The 27,782-nt window shown below is 47.4% G+C and overlaps 1 protein-coding gene across 1 annotated transcript; it reads left to right on the forward strand.

The window, feature by feature from the left end:
• The first annotated feature begins 14,232 nt into the window (after positions 1-14,232).
• Foxq1 (forkhead box Q1) lies at positions 14,233-16,535 on the forward strand. The gene has a single exon (XM_021644699.2). The coding sequence runs from the start codon at positions 14,453-14,455 to the stop codon at positions 15,671-15,673; it is 1,221 nt and encodes a 406-aa protein (XP_021500374.1). The 5' UTR covers positions 14,233-14,452; the 3' UTR covers positions 15,674-16,535.
• The last annotated feature ends 11,247 nt before the right edge of the window (positions 16,536-27,782 follow it).

The raw sequence follows: 27,782 nt of genomic DNA on the forward strand, positions 1-27,782 counted from the left end.
CCTTTTCTGGCTGCCTAAGGATCTAGTTGTGGAAACCCTCAGTGTCTTCTCCAGCACCATGTCTGCCTGTGGGGTGCCAGGCTTCCCATCATGATGATAATAAACTAAACCTCTGAACTGTAAGCCAGCCCCAGTTAAATGTTTTTCTTTATAAGGGTTGCCATGGCCATGGTGTCTCTTCACAGCAATAAAAACCCTGAGACAACTACTCACATACACACACACACACACACACACACACACACATCTGCACACACTTATCCCCTGGTGTCTCAGACTATACACTGCTGCTTATCAAGCCCTTCAGACACCCAAACAAGAACCCAGATCCGGTAATATGAGCCGGCCATAAAGCTTGCGGAAAGAAACGCTGTGCACTGGGAGGGTCCCTGGTCACTGTGATGGTTGATTTAAATTCTGAACACGATTAGCTTAAGGGATATCTGGGAGATATATAAAGCATATGCCATTCTGCGAGGGCATTTCTATAGAGAGCTGTACTGTGAGGGCTGTGACCTAACGGATGGTTTAACACCTTAATGGATCCATAATATGATCTCATTATTGGAAGGAGGTAAAAGGCAGGAGTTGTGAATCTCATTAGAGGGAGGGAGTATGTTATTAAGGATGTGTCCATATCTTGCTCTGAGTTCTTTCCTGTGGATTTTTCTGTTTACTGTCCAAAATGAAGTGAACCATCCCTAACACATGCTCTGAACCTAATGGCGCAAGTATGTCTGAGTTCAACCTCCTGAATCCACGAACCTTATTAAGGTTTTCCTCGGGCATCTCCATCACCACTACACAACAGTTACTGATATATGTATTTTTTCTTTTACACTTAACATCCACTGATACACTGACACCTTCAGAGCTGTCAAATGGCTGAGAGGGCAAGATCTCAGGGCCTCATGCGAAGGAAGTGCCTCACAGATTCTGGAGGGTGGGGATGACATGCACCATTTTGTAGGAGCAGGCATCTCATTCCCTCAGCTCTGGTAGGTACCTCTGCCTCCCTGGCCACTCAGGAATGAATGAAATAATTTACGTTGACTGACTGTCTGGATGTGCCAACAAACGATACATGCTAAGAAAGGAGAAAGGCAACAGAGCTGAATTTGCATATGGTGATATATGTCATATGTCAGGCCTCACCTCTTCCTTTCCCACAACCCAGGTCTCCAGTTCCCTCCTAGAGAGTGAGATCTGCAATCTTGTGACACCATTATGCTGGGTACAGTTGGCAATCAGTGCCAAAGCCAGAAAAGGGAAATTCCAAAACATTCCCCATAATGCACCTAGTCAGCAAAGCTTTTGCAAAGAGCTCTGAAGTGACGTGGGTGTTTCTTTCCTGGTAGACACCAGCCCTCTGCCCTGCAATACCTTCCACGTGTATCTGAGATGGTCCGAAGCATTCTCATTTCACCCAGCTTTGCTCTTCCCAACTAGGTCACGATGTCCTACAGAGCAATAATTAACCCTTGTCAGCTGAGAGAACACACTGACCCAGTAGAGGCTCCAGGGCCTTGAGGTGAGGCCCCTGGCATCTTCTAAGAGGATCTGCCGAAGTCATTGTCCCCCAGAAACTCCGTTCAGTGTGGCTAACAGTCTGGACTGGAGTACAGAAGATCACAGTTTCTATTCCTCTCACTTCCTCTGCCAAGGTCAAGAGCACAAGCCATCATCCACTGGAGGCAGAAAAGCAGTTCCCTGCAGAACAGCCTGGTAAAGAACAGAGCTGGGAGCCTCTAGGGGTCTTGTATGTCTGGCATGTGTCCCGAGGTTAAAAAAAAAAAAAGAAAGAAAATAAGTTCCTTTCAGCCCTCCAGCCTAGAAAAGTGGTGTAGTAAGACACAAAATTAATAGATGTGTGCAAGGAGAATTAAGTCTGGAGAGGCCATTCCTGCTGTAAATGACTGTCCTCTTCTAAAGCAGTGGTCCCCAGCTTTCCTAATGCTGCCATCCTTTAATACACTTCCTCATGTGGTGACCCCCCAACCGTGAAAGTGTCTTGTTGCTACTTCACAACTGTAATTTTGCTACTGTTACAAATCACAATGTAAATACCTGAGATGCAGCATTTCTGACATGCAAACTCCCAAAGGGGTCCCAAAGGGCCAGGTCGGGGGTTGAGAACCACTGTTTTAGAACCTTTTGCTGTGCAGCAGACCTCAGACCTCAGATTGTTTCAAAAAAACAAACAAAAAAACCCCCCAACATTATAATATTTAATTGAGTCCTTACTATAACTCTTCCTTCCACAGAGAGAACGCAATTGCAGCGAGATTATGCAGCTTGACAAGTGCATACTACTAGAAGGAGCAAGAAACCCAGGTTCAGTACACTTCTCCTGTCCCTGCTCACGAGGGTAGCAACTTCAAGCGAGCTCTTCGTGCTTACTTCTCCTTGTTAGTGTACCCAGGGCCACTACCTCATAGAATTACTCATGAGGGACTGACTGTGTTGAAATATGTGAAGAGATAAACATGGTACATAGTCACTCCTCAGAAAAGGGTGACATCTCTCACTGTGGACAGTCCCAGTTGTTTCTGACACTTTATTCTGCCAGTGACAGCTCACCACGTCTACCCAAGGCTCTGGGTGCTCCGTGCTCTCTGACACAGCAGGGATCATTAAGAACTTGCACATAACCAAAGGCGTTTGTTTTTTATACCTCTCAACAGCCCAGGTCTAGCCATTCTTTAAAAGATAAGAGAAGCTGGGTGGTGGTGATGCACGCCTTTAATCCTAGCACTTGGGAGCCAGAGGCAGAGGAAGGTGGATCTCTGAGTTCAAGGTCAACCTGATATACAGAGTGAGATCTGGGATGGCCAGGGCTACACTGAGAAACCCTGTCTCTAGAGGTGGGGAGGGGAGAAAGAGAGAGAGAGAGAGAGAGAGAGAGAGAGAGAGAGAGAGAGAGAGAGAGAGAAAACAATAAATAGGACCCATAATTATCTGGAAGTGACTTTGGTCCCAAGAAAAACTGTAACCCCTTAAAACTGTGGCTTCATATGTGAGCTTCCTCCCATGATTCTCAAGAACATGAGCCAGGTCTCAGCTGGAAATGTGCCACTTAAAAAATACCCCAGAGGAACTGTCAGCAGCACTGTGACACAACAGGGGCCTATCTTCTTTATCTATACTTGCCATCAATGTCAATGCAAACTTAAATCAGTAAAAGCTTAACAAAATCCTCTCTTAAAACATGCATTTGCTGACCTTTTAACAGGGCATCCCAGGGAGTAATTGGCATCTCTGGTATGTACCACAAAACTTACTGTCTTCATGCCCTCCTCAGCAACTCTCCCTCCAGCCTCTGCTGTGATCAGCCCTTTCAGTACAACAAGACAGTAGCTTACCCAGGCCTTTCAGTGCCTTTTAGGACCTCAGGGCACTCACACAGGTTTCAGTGTGGAAGTCCAGTAGAGTCTCAAGTGTCTTGAGGTGAGGCCCCTGGCATCTTTTAAGAGGATCTGCTGAAGCCATTGTCCCCCAGAAATTCAGTTCAGTGTGGCTTACAGTCTGGACTGGAGTACAGAAGATCACAGTTTCTACTCCTTCTTACTTCTTCTGCCAAGGTCAAGAGCACAAGCCATCTTCCCCTGGAGGCAGCAAGGCAGATCCCTGCAGCACCCGCCAATGAGACGAGAGTCTCTCAGAAACCTTTCTTGCGGAAAAGCAGGCAGTTCCCAAATACCTTTCCAAGTGCTGCTTAGGATATCCCTAAATGAAGGTCCACTGTGTGACACGCCCATCTCCATCCCCCTGTTACTTGCTCCCCGCTCCTGGCATCTCTGGCCTCGAGGAACCCAGACTCATGCTAATCAGTTCACCCAATCAAGGTCAGCAAATGGGCTTTAAGAGCTTTCCATCTGCCTGTACACTATTTTAAAGGTGGTCAGGAAGACCTGGACTGGGACTGAGATGTCCGGATCTCCTGACATTTCACTGGCCAGTATAGACAAAGTCAGGAACTTTGATGTAAGTCGATTCCCTAAGCCTGGGGTGTGCAGCTACTAAAACTTTTCCATAGGTGGTGAAAATCAAATGTGGCTTTTCTTCCCTCAAAGGACTGAGACAGAGAAGTCTAGAATAACCAGGTCCCATCTGGCCACGAGCCAAAGTGTGGCCACATCAAGGCTTAGAGGTTGTCACCACACCTGAGTTTAAACGGCTGAAGTAGCTTTGAAAACATACTTTCCAGAAAGTTGAGACCAGAAGTCCCACACTGAACAAATATTTTATATCAAGAGAGAAGGTTGCTTCTGAGCAAACTTGCAGTGTGGTGGGGGAGGAAAGAGCACTAATTCTACAGCGCTCCAAAAATAAACAACACAAAGATTGGGCAACTAGCACTTCGCTTTACCAAATATACAAAAGCTCTTGGGAACAGTCCAGAAGGACAAGGGTTACCTGCAGGCCTGTAGGAAGAACCAGACTGACAGCCTGTAGAGCTCAGAATCGCTTCTGGGAGGACGCCTACACACGGGCTTATGGGCATACCACCAAAGATCACACCAGTGAGGACTGTTCCGTGGGTTCTGAGGTATTACAGAGAAACGGAGTTGACAGCACAACACAAGCGAGCCTGGCGAAAGTTGCTAGAAAAAACAACGCCCTTGGTTCTGCACAGGTGTAGCGAACAAGGACAAAGAGATCTTTTTCCCCAGTGTGCCCAGGGCATGGAGCGCAGGTGGGCAGCTACCAGGGCACTGGAGGCAGGAGGCTCTGACTAAAGGACTTTCCTCTAGTTCCTGAGACTTCTGCACACTGGTTTCCAAGTCTTACACAATGAGTCTGATCTGATGAGAGGAAAGCCTTGCGGAACTAAAAACAAAAGAGCACAGAAGAAAGTACTTTGGGCCTACTCTCTGAGCACCGGGACAGACACACGGGTTTGTTTCAAAGGCCCCATGTCCATAACTAACATCACTCTGACTCATAAACAATGTAAACACAGTCACTCCTCAGGAGCCACAAAAGATTGGTTCCAGGATCCCCGAAGTCTCAGACCTGAAAATCCCTAGAGCCCAGATTTTACTACCAAAACTGTTTCTGCTCACAAAAAAGGGGGGTGCTCCTTAGATAGGTAGATAATTCTAGATTTGTGCCAAGAAATGCAAAGCGATCCCGGAGCAGCTCATCTTAGAAAAAGTCCAGTACGCTTTGAATGGAATTATAGCAAATATTCTAAGATCTTAAGGCTATTCAGGTTCATACATAGTATTTCATAGAAACCACTTGTTCTGTATACTTTAAGTTATCTCTAGATGACTTACAACGCCTAATACAAGGTAGCTGACTTGTTATATAGGTGAAGAAAGAATAGCAAGGAGAAATGTCCAAATGTGTTTAGTACAGATGTAATTATTTTCCTAGAACGATTTTAATATGCTGTCATTTGAACCCATGGCTATGTAGGCCATGGGTTTAAGTAAATTTAAAATATAAATAACTTTTATGTAATCATAAGCACTGCAGAAGTGCCTTGTCTTGTAGCTGATTAAAAAGCCATTCTTGTCTCCTTTGAGGAGACCCAAAGCTGCCCTCTCCCTGGACAGTACCACTGGACCCAGCATTATTCAGATCGTAACCTTGAAAGTGACATGTGGATTGATATAACTCAGGCTGGCCTCATTCCTGCTGGCACACTTTTACTTGAGGAAGTTAAAAAAACAAAGAAACAAATAACAAAAGAAAACCTTCTCACAAATTTTTTTATTAGATTTATTGGGGTGGAGGAGGCACACACATGCTAAGATCAGAGGACAACTTGTGGCAGTTGGCTCCCTCTTTCCACCAGGTGAGCCGCAGGGATCAAGCTCAGATCCAGGCCTAGATGCAAGCTCTTTCACCCACTGAATCATCTCTCCAGCCCAGCATCCCACTGCTTAATAGAAGTTATACTTTATTATTGCGGTTGATATTTTGACAAGTATATGTCTAGAAATAACAGTTTCATTTGTATAGAATAGAATAAAACCTGCTCGAGTCTCAGACCCCACAGAAGTTAGCAGATTCAATGAAGCTTCCATCTTATTTGGAAAAAAATAGGCCTAATAAAAAAGACCAGGAGCTGAGGCCAGCACACAGGAGGAGTTCAAGACCATGGGGCCTCACACACAAACCTTCATTTTATGGTTCAAGTGTCTCTCATATCATCTTTACAGTCAGAAGAGTGAATGCCAAGCCAATATACAGTCAGAAAATTCTGAATCAACTGGCAGTCAAAACATTATCTTCCAAATATGATTATCTCTGTTGACTGCTGTGGAGCAATCTCCAGGATATTTTGTCAAGAGAAGCATAGACAGCAAAAACTATAACAAATATTTGACACAATGAGTAAGAAGGGAAGTATTAATATGCTGCATGGCCAGGATATTTTTATTAAAATTTTATTAGTTTATTTACTTTAAATATAAAAAAGTGCTCCCTCCCTCCCTTCCTCCCAATCTCCCCCACTTCCCCTCCTTCCCCTCTTCTTTTCCCTCTCCCCAGAAAAGGGAAATCCCCTCCCCCCATAGCCAGGCTATTTTTTAATAATTGATTGATTGATTTAATGTGCATAGGTGTTTTGCTTGTATGTATGTCTATGTGAGGGTGTCAGATCCCCTGGAACTGGAGTTACAGACAGTTGTGAGCTGTTGTGGGGTGCTGGGAATTGAACCCAGGTCCTCTCTTTGGAAGAGTGGCCAGTGCTTGCTCTTAATCACTGAGCCAGCTCTCCAGCCCTGCCAGGATATTTTAAATGGGTTGTGTTATAGGACAAATTCTGCCATCCCCATATTTAGATATTGATGAGACGTAACTTCCAGTACCTGAGAATGTGCCCCTATCAGACAAGGTCATGAGAGAAGTGAGTAAGTTAAAGTGAGATCTTTACTCCAGGTATGTGTCTTTCATGCCAGTGCTCTGGAGTCAGAGGCAGATGGATCTCTGAGTTTGAGCGCAGCCTTGTCAGTACAGCCCAAGATACCTAGGGCTACATAGAAAGACCCTGTCTCAACACCAACCTGATCCAGTGTGACCAATGCACTTCTAACAGGAGATGAGGACACAGACACACACAAAGGGCAACCCAGGAACAAGACACCACGGTAAGGAGTGAGCCCTCAGGGAAAAGATCACACCTTGATCTTGACTTCCAGTTCTCAGAAATGAGGGAAAATAACTTTATGTTCTTTAAGCTACTCGTTCTGTGGTATTTTATGTGACAGCCCTTGAAGACTAAAAAGTGGCAGCAAATCGTTCCCCATAGACAGACGAGGACAGAGTAAATAAACAAGGATGAAAACGAATTTTCCTGAATATGCTTCATCTCACAGCTTTGACTGTAAAACCAGGTCAGGAGTGCCTAATTATGAAACAAACTGGGAAAAGATAAAAAAAAATAAATAAATAAAAGGCAAAACAGCAGCCGATGTTAATTGAATATCTAGCTGGCAGCTTAGTCACTAGAGGCTAATTATCTCAAATAACTTCAGATTTGGCAATTTGACTACGTGGCCAACAGGATCTAAGCCCTAAGGGCCAAAACACAGGGAGAAAGGAAATGCCTCTGCACGAAACTGCTTTCAGTTATCACACTGTTGCTGACTTAATTGGGACAATTTCCCCAAATAATAACAGATAAATGAGATAAGGAAAAACACATCCTACAAAATTTTCAAAGAATTAGGGAAGGTATTGTATTTAGAATTGAGATTTTACTCGCGAGAGTGATACCCAGTGAACAGGCAGTTACCCTGAAGGGATTGTCAACATGAAAAAAAAAAAGACAGATGAAGTCAATAAAGCTCCACTCTGCAAACCTATAGCTGAATTACAAAGACTACCTTAGTCGCTGTTCTGCTGCTGTGAAGAGACACCATGAGCAAGGCAACTCTTATAAAGAAAAACCGTTTAACTGGGGGCTTGCTTACAGTTTCAGAGGTTTAGTCCATGACAGCACACAGGCAGAGCTGTTGGAACAGTAGCTGAGAGCTACATTCTGATCTGTGGACAAACAGAGGCGGAGAGGGGGCTGGGGGAGGAGAAGAAGGGAGGGAGAATGAGAACTGAGTCTGCTACGGGCTTTTGAAACCTCAAAGCACACCCCTACCACCGGTGACACACTTCTTTCCAGCAAGGCCACACCTACTCCACCAAGGCCAAACCTCTTAATCCCTGTATTCCTTCCAATAGTCCCACTCCCTGGTGACTAAGCCTTTGAATATTCAAGCCTATGGAACCATTCTTATTCTAACCTCCACAAACACAGTGTGTGTTTTGTTTGTTTTTATCTCTAAGAAGAAAACTTTCTTCCTAGCACCGTCCACTGTAAAGCTCTAGAAACAGTTACCACAGAAGGAGCGGTGAGCATGTGGAGGGCCCATATTTTGGCCTAAAGACTGTGACCATTAGTAACAAGAGTTGGAGGCTGAGTGTAGCTCGGTCAGTAAAGTGACCGACCCACAAACATGAGGACCTGAGTTCAATCTCCAGAATGACACAGAGGCTAACACTTGTGACTTCAGCACTAGGTGGGCAGAGACTGGTAAATCTGTGATGCTAACTTGCCAGCCACCCTATCTTAAGTTCTAAGCCAGATGTTAAAAAAAAAAAAAAAAAAAAAAGAAAGTAGATGCAGGTAAAGAACAATGCCAAAGGTTGACCTCTGGCTTCCTCATATGCACACACACTCTCATGTGTACCTGCACACACAGACATATTATATATATGTATTTATATAATGAATGATTAAATGCAAATGGTCCTCAAGTAAATAGAAAATATCAGGTTTGAGGCAATAAATATAAACTGACAACCCAACTATCAAGTTCCATCAGGTGTTCAAGCAAGGGGCTTGTGACATCTCTTTCTGGAATACAGGATGGGATCCTGGCCATAGGTGTGGAATAAATGAACACAAGAAATTGCTCCTTCACTCGGGGACTTTCTTTTCCCTTTCCCAGTTTTCACCTGGCAACTTTGTTGGGTTGGCACCAGGAAATTAGCCATCAGGGATTCCAAAGACAGTCCAGTCTCTCCCTCTAAAATGACCTCCCTCAACTTGAAGACAGAAAAGGCACCTAAAAGAGTCTAATATCTGGTGGTTGCTGATTTTATTACTGTTAGAGTTAGTATTGGCATTGTTTGTGTGTGCTCCCACGTGGGGGTGCAGGGGGGTTAGAGAGCCTTTGCATATGTGTGTAGAGGCTAAAGGTCATTTCTTGGGTATCTGCTTTGTTTGTTTAAGACATGGCTTCTCACTGGCTTACAACTAACCAAGTAGGCTGGCTGATTGAGCCCTAGGGATCTACCTGTCTCTGCCTTCCCAGTGCTGGAATTAAAATTGTTTGCCACCAGACCTAGCTTTATTTGGGAGAATTAAACTCGGGTCCTAATACTCACGTCTTACTGACTGAGCATCCTGACAGTCCATGATATCAAGGTGACGGCACTCTTCTGGAAAGTGAAAGCCACTTATCTCCATAGGAAAACCTGGCCCCTTCTTATGATAAACATCAGGAAAAGCCTTCTTTGTAGCTTATTGTAGAAATAGCAAGCTCAACGTCTAAGAATTTTAAAGACTAGAATTAAAATTGCAAAGATACACAAAAGATACCTTGTTGGGCTTTTAAAATTGGAAGTGTAAGGAACATCAGAACATGGGGATCTGAACTAAGACTTAGCAATGAGAATTCCTCAGATCTGATCAGTGTCCCCAGGGTCAAGGCTAGCATCCTATTCTAACAAAGCAGCCCAAGGCTTTCTTTCATCCCTGGATAATACCTTCCCACACTATGCTACAGTGACTAGGATTTTGTCTCTGGGTTACAGAATCAGGTCACTTCCTCAAACATCTCTAACCTCTGTCCTGACCTAGATAATCTATTTTTTTAACTTTTCTCAAATTTTTCTTAGCTGTTTGTTCTCTTCTCAACCATTTTAGGCCTGCCTCCCTGCGGCTTGCCTTTTACGAGAGCCACTGCCTAGAAATAGGGTACACTTAGTCCAGTGCTTCTTCTGGTTCGATGGGTCCCCAAGAGGTTTCCTGCTTCCTGATTGTAGTCCCTGGACATGAAGCACAAACTGAAGTCCGCATCTGGTCAGTCACCCTAGCCAGATCCCAGGATTCTTTGATTCAACCGTGCCCCCAGCCAGAGGACCAAAAGAAGACTGATCAAACAAGACAAGACAAACACGTGAGCTTGATCCTATTAAAATTCCTTTGAAAAGAAGTGGGGAGGAGGGTGTGTAAGACTACCTGGGCCTTATGCACTGCTGATGTACGCAAATCAGTCTCCGCTCACTGTTTTCAAAATCTTGGGTGCCTACTAAATAAACCATCCCCCTCTCCAGACTAGAAAAATGTGGGTTAGAACAGACAGCAAAGTACTGCTGTTCTTCAGTGTTTTTACTAATTCTAGGGAACAAAGGGACAGGCTCTATCTCTACAGAGCCCCTTTTCTGCTTCCTAACTTCTAGTCCCAATCCAGGCTCTCTCTGAACCCTTAAAGGCACTGAACAAAAGTACAAAGCCTTTCATTTTACCCTGGGACTCCCTGCATTAGCTCTTTCTTAATGCCTGAAGCTTCTTTCTTTTCTTTCTTTGGTTTTTCAAGACAGGGTTTCTCTGTGTAACCCTGGCTGTCCTGGACTTGCTTTGTAGACCAGGCTGGCCTCCAATTCACAGAAGATCTGCCTGCCTCTGCCTCTGCCTCCCAAATGCTGGGATTAGAGGCGTGTGCTACAGAGCCTAGTTAAGAAGGGAGAATTCTTAACCATATTATACTACAAATTTATCCAGAGTCCCAGTTCTCCACCAGAAGGCTGTTTAAAGTTTATCTTCCCTTCAGACCCAATATGACTACTGTTAAAGGTTAATAAGGAAAGAAACCCAGCCATTTCCAAAACACTGGGCTACACGTGTTTCATATCCAGGGACTACAACAAGCAGGAAGCCTCTTGGCCACCCATCAAAGCAGAGACATTTCTGAAATAATTTCTAGGTGGTTGGTCTTGTAGAATGCTAGTGGCATTTTTAGGAGGCATTCCTCAAAGTGCTGGAGAAGAGAGAAAACATTTGGATGGTTCTGTGCTCTTCTTTATACTCCAAGGCTGCTCGTTATTCTGATGCAGAGAACGAGTTCTTGGTATCAACAATGGGGTCTACTCTAGTCTACTAAGTCATCCGGGTGTTTTAGGGATTTACTTCTTTTCTAGATCAACGTTTAGGAGGTGAGTGGGAAAACCCTACCCCATTAAGAAAGCAACAGTGTCCCTGGTAGGTTTGTGTTGGCATCTTCATATTCTGCCTACTTTTCCTGTCCTAAAACCACCTCAGGGTGGAAACAAGGTCACAGAGACATGAGTGTTCCCTCTACCACACTCAGCCACCTTTATCTTCATGACAATTAAAGGGTAAGGGGGAAAATAGCAAATAGGTCTTTCTCATACTCGGTCATTTGGTCAGGATCACCTACAGGCACTTGTTATTAATCCATCAACATTAATCCCCCCCCCAAAAAAATTAGAGAGTGGAAATATTCATTTTTTAAACATGTGGGAAAAAATGGAGATGGGGGCAGGGGGCAGTGTCAGCTCTTTTAAACTTTTAAACCCCGACTTCAAGAATGTGTGGAAAAAGATGCTGAGAGCAGACATCTTTCCTCCTTGCTGTTTTCTCTTAACAGCCCCAAGAAGGGAATGATTCCTCAGCTACAAAACAACCACTAGAAATAATAATAATACCAAAATTGGCTGCACCAGTATACAACAGCTTTATTTCTGATGTTAGCTGAAGACACACTTTTTCTCAGCACATGGCGTTGATGGGGCACAGGAGATAGAGCCATGATATGGGAATCTATAGCCTAATTCCCAGGTTCCTTTTCCCCTTTCCAGATGGCCGGACCTGTCCATTTTCCTCCCGGAGGTCTTCTTTTCCAAAGTCAAACTCACAAAGTAGAAAAGGTTACCCTGCAGAGAATTCTCCATCCCCATTCCCCTCTCATCCTCTCAAACTTTCACAAGCTCCGAACCCAACAGTCAGCTTAACAGGAATGAGGAATGGGCAGTTTTTGACCTAGCCATGGTCAAGGTAAGGAGGCTATCTGCTGCAGCTAGAGGCCAGAGTGGACACTGGGAGAAAATGGAGTGCAGGACGGGGGCTACCCCCATCCAGGCCTGGAATCTCCCTCTGGCCTTTCTGAGTCTCAACCCTCCTTAATTTATCTCCTCCTCCAAACAGGCATGAGCTCTCCTGTCCTGCCCTGCCTACCCCCACAGTTCAAACAAGGACAACCTTCGTCAAGAAAGTCTTTTATCCCTGGCCAAATCAATGCTTTGCCTCCTTGACGAACTAATTTCTCATCCCAACTCACTTCCCTGGCCAGGACCTAGGTACCATCCATTCCCAGGCTAGAGCTAAGGTGAGCCCCTCTAAGTGGCTGGAACCATTCCCCCACCGGGCTTTCGCAGCACACTGTGCAGTGAACAGCACTGCAATCCATAACATAAAATACCAGGCTTCTCCCAGGCTGTCATGGTGCCCACTGCGCTCGGAACGCCTTTAAGAGCTCCCTGACTGGAGATAAGAGAAGCTTGTGTATGTTTTCCACACAAATGGTGGAAAGTAATAAAATAAACTTCAAAGATGCGCTTCCACCTAGTCTAAGCCTGGATGCTATTTGCAACAAAAGCAGGAAGGAGGAAGCTGGCGTGGTAGGCATAGGGTCAGAAGTGCACCCTTCCCCGTGCAAGACCCCCTTTCCTTGGAGAATTGACACCGAGTTGGCGCCGGAGTCGGAGTCGGAGGAATAGAAGGGGGCCTCCTTTCCTGCCTGACACCGGTGGCACTGAAGCCAAAGCAAGTCCTAGAGGATGGTTGGGGACAAATGGCGGTAAACACGCCTTGCCCTTGGCTCAGACTCCAAGGAACACACATCCTCCAGTGATTCTTGTTGATTGCCAATCCCAGGAACTGCATGGCTGTGGGCTCTGCCCAAATCTCAAGGCTTCGGAAGGGACTCAAGGGCAGGCAGAGCCTGTCACCCCTCTTGCAACGACCTTCCCCCCATGTTTCATTAAGTGTAGCGAATTGCCTCCCTCCCGAGAGCCTCCAGGCAGGTGTGACAAAATAAAAGCGAAAGTCCGAGGCTGGCTAAGAAGCAAGAGGCTCCAACAACCGAAAGGAGACACACAATCCCAAGCTCATGATTTTTACTTGTTGAAAGCGGGGGAAAGTTAGCCATAGAGAGGAAATCTGAGGAAGGGTACGGGAAAGAGGTCAGTGCAAAGGCTGTTCCACGACGTTTCTGCAGTTCGGGGATCCAGTCGGCACCAGAAGAGTTTTCCTTTCCTAAGAACGGCTGCTGTCCCCGCAGCGGGCAGCTCAGGACCGCAGCAGGACCTAGGCAAAGCCTGGGTTCCCCAGCCCGGCCCTCTTCGGCGTCTCTCTGGGGTGTCATAATGTACCAACTCTACCAGCCGCGGGAGAATAATCGTCTCCGGGAATCCCAAGGAGCAATAAACCCACTCCCCGGTCGCGGGAGGCCAGAAGCTGCTACCTGCGTGGCGGGACGGGCGGGGCCGCCGCACCAGCGCACACACACACACTCACACGCGCGCACACCCCAGTCGCGCGCTCTCTCTCCATTGGCGAGGCCGGGAGGGCGGGGCCGGCCGGACCCAAAACAAACAACCTGCGCCGGGGAGAGAGGCTGTGGCCGCGCCGCCGCGTGGCCCCGGCCTGGTGAGCGCCGCGGGGGAGCCGCGGCCACCTTGGTCACCTCGTTTCCCCCACCCCCTGGCCGTGGGCGCCCAGGCCCCGCCTCCGCGGAGCCGCCGCGGGGTTATATGGGGCCGGACTGAAGGTGGAGGCGAGATTCTGCCGCGGCCGGCCAGTGCGGACATGCTGCCCGGGAGGCCGGGGGTGGCAAGGCGGCTGCGGGCGCGGCGGCCTCGAGGACTCGGTCCCACGGGCTCTCGAGGGTAGCGGGTACGCCATCGGACGTCAGCTCGGTGCCCCGAGGACTTCTGCCCGAGACCCGGACACCCAGCGAAGGGACACTTCTGGACGCCCGGGGACGGAGGTTCTTTCCTCCCAGCACGAAATCCCAAGGCTGGCACGCTCGGGCACCCGCGTCGCGGGGTGGCCCCTTGTCCCTCGCTCGCTTTCCTCCCAAAGTCTCTACACCTCGGAGTAAGGACAGCGCTACAGCGGCTCCTGTTCCTCCACCCCTCAGTTCACCCAACACTCAGAACCCCTTCAAAAAAAAACCCTCCCAGCGGAAGAGAAGCTTTTTAAGGGCAAGTGCCTCTCTCGGAAGGTCGCAGGAGCGGTCCCTCCCGGGGGAAAAGGGGCCCCCGGGTCCGCGGGATCGCCACCGCGCGCCACTCGCTTCCTACGACCTCGCAGGAGAGGGGGACAAGCGCCGGACGGGGAGCAGCAGCGCCCGGCATGAAACTGGAGGTGTTCGCCCCGCGCGCGGCGCACGGGGACAAGACAGGCAGCGACCCGGAGGGGGCCGGCGGCAGCGACGCGCTATCTCCGCTGTCGGCGGCCGGCGACGACTCCTTAGGTTCGGACGGGGACTGCGCGGCCAACAGCCCGGTGGCGGGCGGCGGCGGTGGCGGCGGTGGCGCCGGGGATCCGGAAGGTGACGGAGGCGGGAGGAACTCGAGCGGCGGCGGGTCGGGCGCCCAGGACAGCGGCGAGGCTGCCGAGGGCCGGGCGCAGGGCCCCGGGGCTGGGTCGTGCGCGGGCGGCGGCGAGGGCGCGCGCAGCAAGCCGTACACGCGGCGCCCCAAGCCCCCGTACTCCTACATCGCGCTCATCGCCATGGCGATCCGCGACTCCGCGGGCGGGCGCCTGACGCTGGCCGAGATCAACGAGTACCTCATGGGCAAGTTCCCGTTCTTCCGCGGCAGCTACACGGGCTGGCGCAACTCGGTGCGCCACAACCTCTCGCTCAACGACTGCTTCGTCAAGGTGCTGCGCGACCCCTCGCGGCCCTGGGGCAAGGACAACTACTGGATGCTCAACCCCAACAGCGAATACACCTTCGCCGACGGGGTCTTCCGCCGCCGCCGCAAGCGCCTCAGCCACCGGACGGCGGTCCCCGGCTCGGGGATGCGGCCGGAGGAAGCCTCTCCGGGGCCCGCGGGGACCCCGCAACCCGCGCCGCCCTCCGGCCGCTCCTCCCCGCTCGCGCGCTCGCCCGCCCGCCAGGAGGAGCGCTCCAGCCCGGCGAGCAAGTTCTCCAGCTCCTTCGCCATCGACAGCATCCTCAGCAAGCCGTTCCGCAGCCGCCGCCGCGACGGCGACGCGGCCCCGGGGCCGCCGCTGCCCTGGGGGGCGGCACCCTGCCCGCCGCTGCGGGCCTACCCCGCGCTCCTGCCCGCCGCTCCCGCCGGCGCCCTGCTGCCGCTCTGCGCCTACGGAGCGGGCGAGCCCGCGCTGCTGGCGTCGCGCGGGGCCGAGGGTCCCCCCGCCGCTGCGCCCCTGCTGCTGGCGCCCCTCTCCGCGCCGGCGGCCCCGGCCAAGCCGTTCCGAGCGCCGGAGACGGGCGGCGCGGCGCACCTGTACTGCCCCCTGCGGCTGCCCGCGGCCCTGCAGGCGGCTTCGGCCTGCGCTCCCGGCCCGCACCTGTCCTACCCCGTGGAGACGCTGCTAGCTTGAAGCGGAGCCCTGAGCTCCGCAGAGGGCCCGGGTTAGAGTTGGTTGAGAAGGTTGAAATGCAGGCTCCAGGGCTGTGCACTTTCCACTTTCCTGAGGAATAGAGTTTTTATTGTATTTTTTTTTTTTACTCTCCATCAGACGTGCCTTAAAGTTAAGCATTTTGACCCAAGTGTTTTAACTTAGTCCATAATAGTTTCCTTTGTCTTTTGTAACTTTACAGAGGATCAAAGCCGTTCTTTCCTATTTCTTGGCCAGGCCTGTTACTCTCCTGCATAGAGGCTTTCCTCTCCCTCCTGCTCCTACTGTTTTTTGTTGCACCTTCCACTGATTTATCTTCCCCACCCATTAAAAAAAAAAAAAAAAGGAAAAGAAAAGTACATCAGGGAACCACTCCATGGGATAAATGATGACTACTGTTTGGGGTTTTGAGACCCCGCTGGGTGTGCGTGTGTGGCGTTCACTGGCGTGGCTGAGTGTGAGAGAGCTGTCAGTCTTCGGTCATTTTCTCTGCTATCAACCAATGCTTCACTGTGCCAAAAAAAGGGGGAAATGTTGTTGGGTTTTGTAATTAAATTATTTATATATTTTTGAAACCTGAATTGAAATGTTGCAGGCAACGGCTACAGCTTTATTCGTGGTTACCTAACTGTGGTCTTCTTGGGCCAAGCAATTTCTTTAAAGGAAAAGTTAACATTATGTTTGTGGGGTGCCAGGGCCACCACCACATGAAACCAAGTGTGATTTTTATTATAATATTATTTGTGTCTATGTATATATTCGTGTATAAATTTTATGAAGCCCAGGCATACTGCTTGTTTTTTTTTTTTTTTTTAAATAAAACTAACATTTGATCTACAAAGCACTTTGTGGTTATAGATTGGGGTAGAGAGTTTAATCACCAGCCCCCAAAGTAGGTTCAGGGACTCTCAAAAAAAAAAAAACCCAACACTTTATCCTGGGGTCAAAATATTTGTGGTTTCATTTTCAGATGTTTCTTTACAATGTCCAGGATGGGTCTTCCATTAATAGGGTTCCCTAGACTCGAAGACATGCAGGACAATACATAGATGTGCCTGTCTCTCTCCCCCTAAGGACCTCAAGCAGGTCAGTTGAGCTATGCCAACAACTTTTAGTCAGGTGGGCATTTTCAAGTCAGTTGATTGAAGCTGGAAGCTTGATCTTGGCATAAAAGTTATTGACACACCAAAAATGTCTTCAGGCAATTTTCAGGGTAACTTGAATGCCGGTGTTTTTAGTTTTTCGTGAACTAAAACGTTTACTTGGGTGTGAACATTTGCGTGGTCACTCCTGTCTTGAATTGAGATATTATTTGTAAATGTAGACACCCGTTTCTTGGTGAGTTCGAAGGCAGCAGGTCCCCCAGCAGTTTGCACATCATAAAATTCTGAAGTGGTGAGAAATCCCCAGAGAAGAAACTTGGGCCTTCTTGCCAGCCCTTCCATTCTTGGGGAAATAAAGCCTGTCTTAAACCTGACAGAAAGATGACCTGGGATCTTAATATTTCAAAGTGAAGAGAGGAGGATGCCCTTCTTGGTCAGGGACAGAGGAAAGATGCCGAGGTAGCAAGCTTCACTGACTGGGGTTCTAACTGCTCAGGAATGGTAAGAGCTATACCAACAGGGTTGGATTGTTGCAAAAGGTAGACACTTGCACTCACACAGTTGGTAGTTAGGTGGGAAAATAAAGCTGAAGCAGAGCAGCAAGTGAGAAGGGGGAGGGCAGGTTCTGCTCTGAGGGAGTCACATGTTGGGGGCTGCTCGCTCCCAGAGAGTCCTCCCTGGCTGTGAGAGCCTGTGTGTTTAGCTTGCACAGCTGCCTGGCCCCTCTACAGTTAGGCACGTTACCTGTGCACCTGTGTTACAAAAGCTGATGTTCATGTGTCCACTGACACTCCTGTTTTTTCCCCCAGATGGTATGTCTTTTGCCATTTACTGAAATCAATGTTTGATATCAAAGAATACAAAAACCAATTTAAAAGAGAGGAAAAGGTGGCATTTTATGAATCATAGCTGTTTCTTCTCCCCTCAGAAGGAAACCATCCCTCCAAATAAACTGAGAGTCAACACACTATGGTCCTTCCTAAACCTTTGTCCCTAGGGACTGAAGGGTTTTCAAGGGAATTGTCAGAGTCCTGGGCTAGGGAGTTTCTTGTCTGTCTCAGTTGGGCTATTCATGGTCAGTTCCATATCCTCTGCCATAAACTCAAAGACTTCGAAGGCCCCAGATATGTGTGTTTCTGGATGCTGGGCCACCGGGTTGACAGAACAGCTTGGGGGTTGGGGAAGGGTGCAGACACTTTCAGGCCATACTTCAGCTTGGCAAGACAGACACACAGGCCTTCTGGGCTGAAGCTTGATCACTTTGCTGCTAGGTCCAGGTCTGAGCTCAGCAGCTCCTAAGCCTGCCAGTGGCAGCCTCTTTCCACCAGCACTATGCACTGGGAAAACTGGACTCACTGCCAGCCTAGAGGAGATTGCAGGACTTGGAGGTTCAGGAGCAGGACCAAGATACATAGGAGTGTCCCAGCCTCTCCTCCCCATCCTCCTGTCCTCTATCTGCCCCTTTCACAACCACCCTTCACCACACCTCACCCCACCCCACCCCAACCTCCTATTGCCAGGGGTTCTGCTGCTGGGCTTCTGTCCTGCATGCAATTGCCAGCTAGCAAGACACAGGTGCAGACCCTGGCCAAGCAGAGAGCAGGAGTGAAGAGTGGACATCAGGTTTGGTTGAGGAAATGCCTTTTGATGCCTGCCAAGCCTGTCTAGACCTAGGGCTGCTGGTAAAGGCACACTTGAGGTTTTAAAAGAACCCTCAAAGAACCTTCCTCATCCCTGTCACCCCAACTGCTCACTGCCAATTACTCAGAAAATTCCAGGCCCGTGAAGGTCAGAGTAGTATGGTGGAGAGGAAGGGCCAATGCCCACTCAGCTGCCTGTGGAGGCCAGATCCCTGGACAGTGATTTCTCCTTCATGTTAGTCCATTCCATCATCAGACCCCTTGCACTGCTCCAGCTGGTGATGAACTTGACCAATGGCAGGCCAAGAGCATCCAGTGTTCTGGAGCTGTTGCTGCCTGAGTGAGGCATGAAGGGGAGAATTTTCACTGTCGTGGGATGGTTCACTCCAAAAAACCCAGCTCCTGGATAAAGAGCCCCAGGCTACATCTAGAACTGAGTCAGATTCTTAATACCCCCTCTCCACTATCCCCTCCATGGAAAAGCCGAGCTCCCCACCGGCAAACAAAGATTCTTCTAGAAGCTCAACAAAACTTTCCAGGATTAGCCTTGCTGACCTGTGAACATCAATAAGTGTAAAACTTTCTGTGTTCACTCTCACCCACTTTGAAGTTTCACAAATTACATTTTTCTACCTCTGGGAATATATATCCACACTCAACATACACAACAACTTCACAGACTCGCAAATAAATGCACATCTTTGAATCTAAGAGAGAACACTCACTTCATGATCAAGAAAACATTGGCGTGTGGGCTGTCTTTCAGTAGTCCAGTCTGAGGGACAGACCTGGGTCTAGAACCTCAAGACTGTAACTCCCAAGGCAGAATCCTTTCCACAATTATGCAGAGATTTCAGACCCAAACACACTTAGGCCTGAATTTAGCTGAACTACATGAAATTGTCTCAGTGCACTTTTACGACCATGATGAGCAGATTTCCCAATTGGCAAGTGGTTTCTCTCATTACCAAAAACTTACTCTCTGCTCCTCCCCCAAACTGTCCTCTTTTCTTTTCTTTTTTCTTTCTTTCTTTCTTTCTTTCTTTCTTTTCTTTCTTTTTTTTAACCAAGTAGCTGCTGACATTCTAGACCAGCCCTTCACTCCATCATGCATGATACAGCCAGCACTGATTTCCACTGTCTACAGAGTCCCATAGGTGCATTCCTGCAGACTACAACAAGCAGAAATCTGCTTGGAAAAGAGTGACTTCAGACAACTTGTCTCTCCTCTCTTGGGATAAGCATTGGAGGGGGTAAGCATTCTCCATAGTCATTGTTTTTCCCAGACCAGGTATCAAACAAACAAACAAAAAGTCCCTTGTTCTATATTAAAAAGAAAGTGGAATGCCTCTCCTTTATGTTAGATTTTTAGCTTTAAAAAGCTAGCTCAATATATTTACACTCACAGTATGGGGGAGGAAGCACTTACTGTCACCCAATGTAAAAGGACTTTGCTTCTCTCTGTTACTATGTTATTGTAATTCTTTTGACCACAATAGCCGAGCTTTGCCTCGGTTCTAGAAATTAGACTCTGAAGAGTGTTTTTGTAAATATTTCGTGCTTTCCAACACGACAATATCTTTCTCTTAAGTAACACACTTTATAGTCCCCTAATGAGCCCATTAAACTTTTGTTATGCTTTAACAACATAATTTGTTAATTCTTAATGTTGTCAACAAATGGCCCTAATAAGCATCTTCCAAGAAGACCATGATCAAAACCATAAAGCTGTAACTCGTCCCAGATTTGAGGATCTCTTTCAACTTGGCAAAGATTTCATGGGTCATGAACCACTGGTGATTGTACAGTTCTCAGCCTCGTATCTTTTCAGCATTATTGAAATGGGTAAGTGATTAGAAGCAAATGTCATTCCTGTCATTGGCTAACTCCTGCACATATTGGAAAAGGAACTGCAACAACGTTTGCTTTGGAGACCTACAGCCAAACAGAAAGATCCACATGGACCACACTTGCCCTGCGTTTCCTAGACCTCAGGAAGTTCCGCTTTGAGAACACACTGTAGCAGAGCTTTGATCGCATCTATCCTATGCTCCAATTAATATATGGATTCAATATCCCCCACACGTGTGTGCTGTTTCTGATAGCCAGTTTCTAACCATTAAAGGAAAGGTGGGAAGATTTTGGCAATCTGTCTATTAATGCTCAAGTCACACACACACATACACATACACATACACATACACACACCAGGCAAAGTCCCACTCAAGAAAAAATGCAAACAAAAACGCTAAGAAGGCTCCATCTGAACGGTAGCTTGGTTACCCTAAGAAAGTGATCATCCCCATGGGCTTCAATAGAGCAATAGCTGTGAGGGTCATAGCATGCTTCTCTTCACAATTGACCTCCATGAACACTCCCATGAAGTGTCAAAGATGACCACAAGTATTTCTTTCTTCTCCCTACACTCAAGTAAACTTGGGAGCAAGTGCATGTTTCAGAGTGTGGCCGCATTGTAAAACGCGGTTAAAGTTCTCCCAGACATTGCAAAATCTATCGGAGACCATTAACATGGAAAGAATATTTCTAGCTTGTCGTTCTGGCTTGTCACAGTGTGTTTTTTCAGTAATATCTCCTCCCTGAGTGTTCTTGACAATCTTAATTTCTCACTGAAGTCTCACCTTGGAGAGATAGGTATGAAACGCTGGCTTGCCTTCTTTCAGGAGGCAAGAGGCAGAAGCTGAGAGACTTTGGGCTGTTTTCAGGAGACTCCATCACAAACAAGGCATCTAGGACTCAGAGAAATCAAACCAGCCCTTCATTTGTTTATTTAAAAGCCAATTTCCAGGAGTAAAGAGATGATACAACTTAAGATCACAGCTAGCACTTAGGAGCCTGAAGACATGGAAATACATATATCCACGTGTTTGTATAGATGCATCTTGAAAATATATCAGTCATTAAATATATCAGTCATTTTTCTGGGGAGGCCTAATTTTCCTCTGGCATCGTCTAGACCTAGAATCCTGGTTTTCCCTTCCTGGAAAGGACAGTTCCCTTCAAAGCTGTACGTTACCCCCATCCCCTGGGATGCCAAGCATTGACCAGCAGAACTCAAATGTCAAACATGAGTGATAGTATGTGTTTCTCCCATTTAGTGGGAAACCCTTTATCCTTTACCTAAGTTTTTCTTGCTTCTGGGTCTGAATAAGCTCATGAGGTATCACTGGGCACAGTGACAGGCACCCAGGATGCTTTGGGGGCTTTTATCCTCTTAGAAAAGCATCCTTATCCCAAAGGTCTCCTTGAACATTTCAGAGTCCCAGAGTGGGTGGGTGCCAGAAGCCAGGAAAATTATGAAGCAGAAGTGGAAACAACAGCACAACAGCTCTGCACTGGGCCTGTGTGCATTGGGCAGGTGGGAAGGCAGCTGGTGGATCGAGAAAAGATGGACAGGAGCAGAGCAGACAGCCCAAGTGGGAAGAAGCATTGTCGCTGAAGTCAGATTTGATTTTCAAGAAAGGAAAAGAAAAAGTAGCTCCTGGGATCCTTTCCATTCCCAACGTGGAGATCAAAGCCTAGAGGGCTAATTCATAAAAGAAGGACCTGAGCAGGAACTGGGTTCTCTGGGACCCCACAGATGATCAAACATGCTTAGCTGTCCATGCTTTCGGAAAGCAGCACCCCTCCACGACAGAGGCCACATGAATGCAACTCCTGCTGCACCCTGACCTCCCCTGCACTGCAGTCCTGCAATCACAAGTGTCAGAATGCCGGAACAATGTTGAGCAAACATAACACTTTTGACCCCTCGGAGAAGTTACGCATAGCTAGCAATCTGAAGCAGAATAATTATTAGTTGTCTTATTTATTAGATGAACCCTTTTGAGTAATAGCCTCAGGGGACATTTATAAATGCAATAAAAGACCTCATCACACTCAAACGCACAAGGATGTGGCTCATTCGAGGTTTTGGCTGAAGCAAACTCCACGAGCCCAGGAATATATCTCTAGACGTGTGGACGGCCTTGTTCCTGCTTTTTTTCCCCTGGAGCTGGCATCAGCATCTGCTTCAGAAACACGAACGGACTTCGGAGTTAGAATCAGGAGGACACGCCTGCCAATTTAGCTCCTCTAAAAATTAAATGAGCCTGTGTATTCCAAAACATAACTCCAGCAGGACTTGCAGAAGAAAAGTGAGGTATGGTGACTCTGGTTTTCCTACCAAGCTGTGTCCCTAAGCAAAGCTGAAGTACCTGAGATCACAGATTGGGGCCCCAGAAACCTATCTTGCTCAGTGAGTCACAGGATATGAAAACCACTGTGGCTTTAGTCAGTGTTGATTCAATAGAATCCAGAGTCAGCTCCCAGCAGGGCCCATGGCAGGTTGCTTGTTGAGTCCTGGAAGAGGGCCAAAGTTCTACCAAAGCCCTTTCGTACAGTATTCTGCTGGCCTCACCAATCCAGCTCCGCCCAACTCCCTCCCATTGGAACCAGTTTGCTCTACAATTTTAAATGAATAGAAATTCTACTAAATGGGAACGTCAAAGTGAGTGGCACAAGGTGTGAACTCTCCACTCACACATTTGCTAATGGCAAAGACTCGGAGGACTGATGTTCTGGCCTGGGAAGACTCATTCTCTTGTGTACCAAACATACTATCCCAACAAACACAAACCACGGTTTTCAAAGGTAATCATCATCTTTTTGGTAATCTTGAGCTTTGTCTTATACGCCTCCTTGGCAGGAATGACATGATTCGTGATCCTTCTAGGAATTAAAGATAAAGAGAATTCACAAAATCGATATGTCATGATCCACCACAGATAACTCACAATGGACTTCCCCTCCCAGTGGTCATTAATCCCTATGACTAATGCTAGAGGCTGTAAATGGAAGCAATTTGCCTCGAAATTCCTTGGTCAGATTATCTTGCTCTTGGCCACAGTTTTCTCAAGAGAGAAAGCAAATGCAGGATGTGGTAAGGACAGGCAATCTAGTCTAGATTCAGGCACTACAGGGATTGAGTGTAGCATAGTGTTCCTATCAGCTCTGCTGCGAGCAGGAGGCTTCTCCCACCTGTGTCAGCCACTGTCTTGCTCCTCAGTCCCTCTGCTCCCTTTCTCTCTTTGCCCTGTGGGAGGATGAAACCTTGCTATCACCTAGCATGCCCAGTAGCCAGACACTGGATTTAACTCTAAGACAGAAGCAATCTGAAGAATAAGGGGATTGGTACACTCAAATATGTCAGGGCCAAATCTCTGCTCTGCCAGGCTCAGGAAACACAGGAATGCTGTCCTGGGATCTTCTGCTAGAGAAGTGTTTCTGCACCTCCCACTAGCATTACTGCCTTATTTTCCTAGGGACCAGAAGACCCACTCCCTGGACCTGAGGGACCTCTTCGGCCAGTCAAAATCACAAGGGCATATCACCTCTCTCCCTTTTTCCTTTCCTGAAGAATTATTTTAGACACTACTGAATATTTTTGGGGTGGGGGGGAGAAGATAGCCCCCTAGCTAGCAAATAGTTGACAGTCAAGCAAGTGGTTACCTGGGAGTCAAGGCACTAACGTGGAGGGCTGGCAAGGTGAGGGGTGAGTGCTATAAGCAAAGTCACACAGCCAAGCCTCTCAGCTACGGAGCTGGAGGCCTGGGAAGGCTAGCATAGGCAAGAGCTGAGGCGCCCAGCTTCCCGGTCAGGAATAAAGATGAGATATGGAGCCAGACTGCACCCTGGGTTGTGTGTGTGTGTGTATATATATAAAATATTACATACTATATATTATATTATCATATATTATATTATATATTACATATATAATATATCATATATATATGATATATATATATTAAGTAGAGCCAGGCACCTTTAAGCCTCCTGCAGTCCTGGTATTTTATATATATATATATGTATGTATATGTAATATATAATATATAATATATCCTGGAAGATATGTGTGTCTATCCAGCCCCTCTTTTAGGTGGGATGCCTTCAGAATCAAAGACACAGGGTATCAGTTAACCTGGCAGATACAAAAGGGAGGGAGGGAAGCCTAGAGCAGGAGGCAGCAGTTTCAGGGTGATTCACCAAGCCAGATGTCACCAAGAATCTGTACTTCCAGAGCTGAAGGCTACAACGCCATCCAAGACTGTGTGAGATGCTTGTTTCCCAACAACCCCTCTAGTGACTTGGGGATGAGAGGATATTGGCTAAGAAGGCAAGAGAACCTGATTCCTTGGCATGTCTGAGCTGTAATGCATTTAATCATGGTGGCTTCTGTCAGTGCCTCCAAGAATAACCCAGAGCAGACACAGCAATTGACAGCAAGCAATAGACTTCAGTCATCCCAATTCTGTCCCACTAGCCCAAGTAATGTCCTCTCAGTGAAGACTGGGCATCCCCACCAGGCACACTGACTTGGAACACGTTCTCTGATTTGTCGTACCTGCCAATACTCACGGTGCAAATGTTCCCATGGTGGCCGGTGTCAAGACACCAACAGTGGCCACCCATTTCTAAATATTTGACAGCTAAACCCGGAATACGCTGTTTCTGGATGTTCAGCACACCTAGACACCCTGGCTGCATCACACTGAAGCTGTAGTTACTCTCAGAGCCGGTGGGACCCCAACACCAGCTTCCCACTGAGATGGGATAGCGGCTGCCATCCTACACCTGGTGCTCAGGTCCTGATGTTCCAGGTCTGGCCCCATCCTTTGCTGTCACCTGGAGACAGATGTCTCTAAAATCAGAGCACTGTGATCTGAATCCAAGCTCTACCTTCTGATACATGATGCCACCTTCTGTTAATTATGTCACCTCTCTGTGCCTATTGACTCCCTGCTAATGGCCTCACAGTGCAGAAGTTAAGTTGCTATAAGCAAGGTGGATAAAGCTGAGCCTAGCACACAGCTAGCACTGTGTATGGTCAGCTGTGAGAAACAGCTGGGGGACCGGGGCTGCAGGAGGCCCGAAGGTGCCTGGCTGTCCCGAAGACTCTGCATTCTGGCAGCTGGCTCAGTCCAGAAATCATTCCGGAAGACAGAGATAAAGGCTGATAGCTTCCTTTATGAGGCAGACTTTTAACGCCACAGTAAATGAGGCAGCTCTATTAAACCTGGGATTGTGGAGGGAAAACCTGGGTGCTTGGGAAATGGTGCAGCTCAAGGCTCAGAACAAAGGTTTGCTTGTTGCAGTGTACAGGATGATGATTGATATAATGTATGTATTATAAGATGATTAAATCGGGGTAATTAAGGCATGCCTTCTCTTCATATGCTTCTCGTTTTGTCTCTGTGTAGCGCAGGCTACCCTTACACTGACAGTCCTCCTACCTCAGCCTTCTGAGTGCTGGGATTAAAGGTGTGCACCTCCGTGCCCGGCACAGTTTTCAAATGCTCCATAGATTTCTACAGTCGCCTCACTGCACAGCGGACGGCCAGAACTGCCATCCAACTGTAACTTCCTACTTCTCACCAACATCTCCTCTCCATCTTCCCAGCAAGGTCCTGGAAGTCACCGTTCCCTATCCTGTTTCTCTGAGCTCAACTCTGAGACTCCACATAAAAGTCAGAACATACAGCATCCGCCCTTCAACACCAGACTGGCCCTCCAAGACATCGTGTAGCCACGCCAGAGCTAGGCTTACCCTACACAGCAGTGCGCAGCCATTCAAAGCCGGCTCACTTATCGAGCTTCGCTGAAGAAAGAAACGAGGATCCTAGGTCCAGCCGTGCTGTCAGAAACACAGGATTTCTCTTCTCCCAAAGGCGTCACCATAGTGATTGTGTTCATATGCCATCACCATATACTCGTCAGCCTCCCATCCAATGATAGACACTTTGGTCAATTCCACATCCAAACTACCACGAACATGGAAATGTTGACATTTCTTCAGCATGCTGGTTTAATGTTCTTTGGTGTATATTCAGCTTCATGGTTACTGGATCCAGACAGTTCTATTTTAAATTTATGTAGGACTCTTTGTCCCACAAAACAGTTGTGCTGGTTTAGATTCCTGCCAACAGTGGAGAGGAGTCCCCTTTTCTCCACATCCTTGCTAACATGAATCTTTAGACATTTCCAAATTAATCTCTATTTTGAGATTATGTCATTTCTCCCTTCCCCTTCCTCTCTACAAATCCTCCTGTGTATTCCTGTTTGCTCTTTTTCAAATGTATGCCCTCTTTTTTCATTAATGCACCCTGAAAGAGTACATAATGTTACTTGTATGTATGTTTTAGGGCTAACCAGGTATTTAGACATTTTGATAGCAGCCATTCTGACAAACATAAAATAATCCTTACTGTGTCTTTAATTTCCATTTATCTGTTCATTAGTGAAGTGAACATTTCATCATGTACCTATTGCTCCCTTGCATGCATTCTGTTGGAAAATAGCTATTCCAATGATTTGCCCATTTTAAATTTTTTTTTATTTATTACAGTTTATTCACTCTGTATCCCAGCTGTAGCCCCCTCCCTCAGCCCCTCCCAATCCTGCCCTCCCTCCCTCTTCTCCTCCCATTCCTCTTCCTCAGTCCACTAATAGGGGAGGTCCTCCTTCTCTTCCATCTGCCCCTAGACTATCAGGTCTCGTCAGGACTGTGTGTATTGTCTTCCTCTGTGGCCTGGTAAGGCTGATCCCTTCTCATAGGGAGGTGATCAAAGAGCTAATCACTGAGTTCATGTCAGAGATAGTCCCTGTTCCCCTTACTAGGGTACCTACTTGGACACTGAGCTGCCACAGGATACATCTGTGCAGGGGTTCTAGGGTATTTCCATGCATGGTCCTTGACTGGAGTATCAGTCTCAGAAAAGACTGCTGGTTCCAGATTTTTTGGTTCTGTTGCTCTCCTTGTGGAGCCCCTGTCCCCTCCAGGTCTTTCTAGCTCCCCCTCCTTTCATAAGATTTCCTGTACTCTGCCCAAAGTTTGGCTATGAGTCTCAGCATCTGCTTTAATACCCTGTTGGGTAGAGTCTTTTGGAGGCCCTCTGTGGGTAGGCTCCTGTCTTGTTCCTTGTTTTCACCCCCTTCTGATGTCTGTCCTGTTTGACTTTCTGAATGAGGATTGAGCATCTTACCCAGGGTCCTCCTTCTTGATTAGCTTCTTTGGATGTACATATTTTAGTATGTTTATCCTATATTATATGTCTAATATCCACTTATGAGTGAGTATATACCATGTGTGTCTTTCTGCTTCTGGGATACCTCACTCAGGATTATCTATCTTTTCTAGAGCCCACCATTTGCCGGCAAATTTCATGATTTCCTTGTTTTTAATTGCTGATTAGTATTCCATTGTGTAAATGTACCACAATTTTTGTAGCCATTCCTCAACTGAGGGACATCTGGGTTGTTTCCAGATTCTGGCTATTACGAATAAAACTG

The sequence above is a fragment of the Meriones unguiculatus genome, chromosome 19 (assembly GCF_030254825.1).
Source record: "Meriones unguiculatus strain TT.TT164.6M chromosome 19, Bangor_MerUng_6.1, whole genome shotgun sequence".
Lineage (NCBI taxonomy): Eukaryota > Metazoa > Chordata > Mammalia > Rodentia > Muridae > Meriones > Meriones unguiculatus.

Bases quoted from the DNA above. Each gene is read 5' to 3' on its own strand.
- Foxq1 (XM_021644699.2), top strand. From the start codon at position 14,453: ATGAAACTGGAGGTGTTCGCCCCGCGCGCGGCGCACGGGGACAAGACA.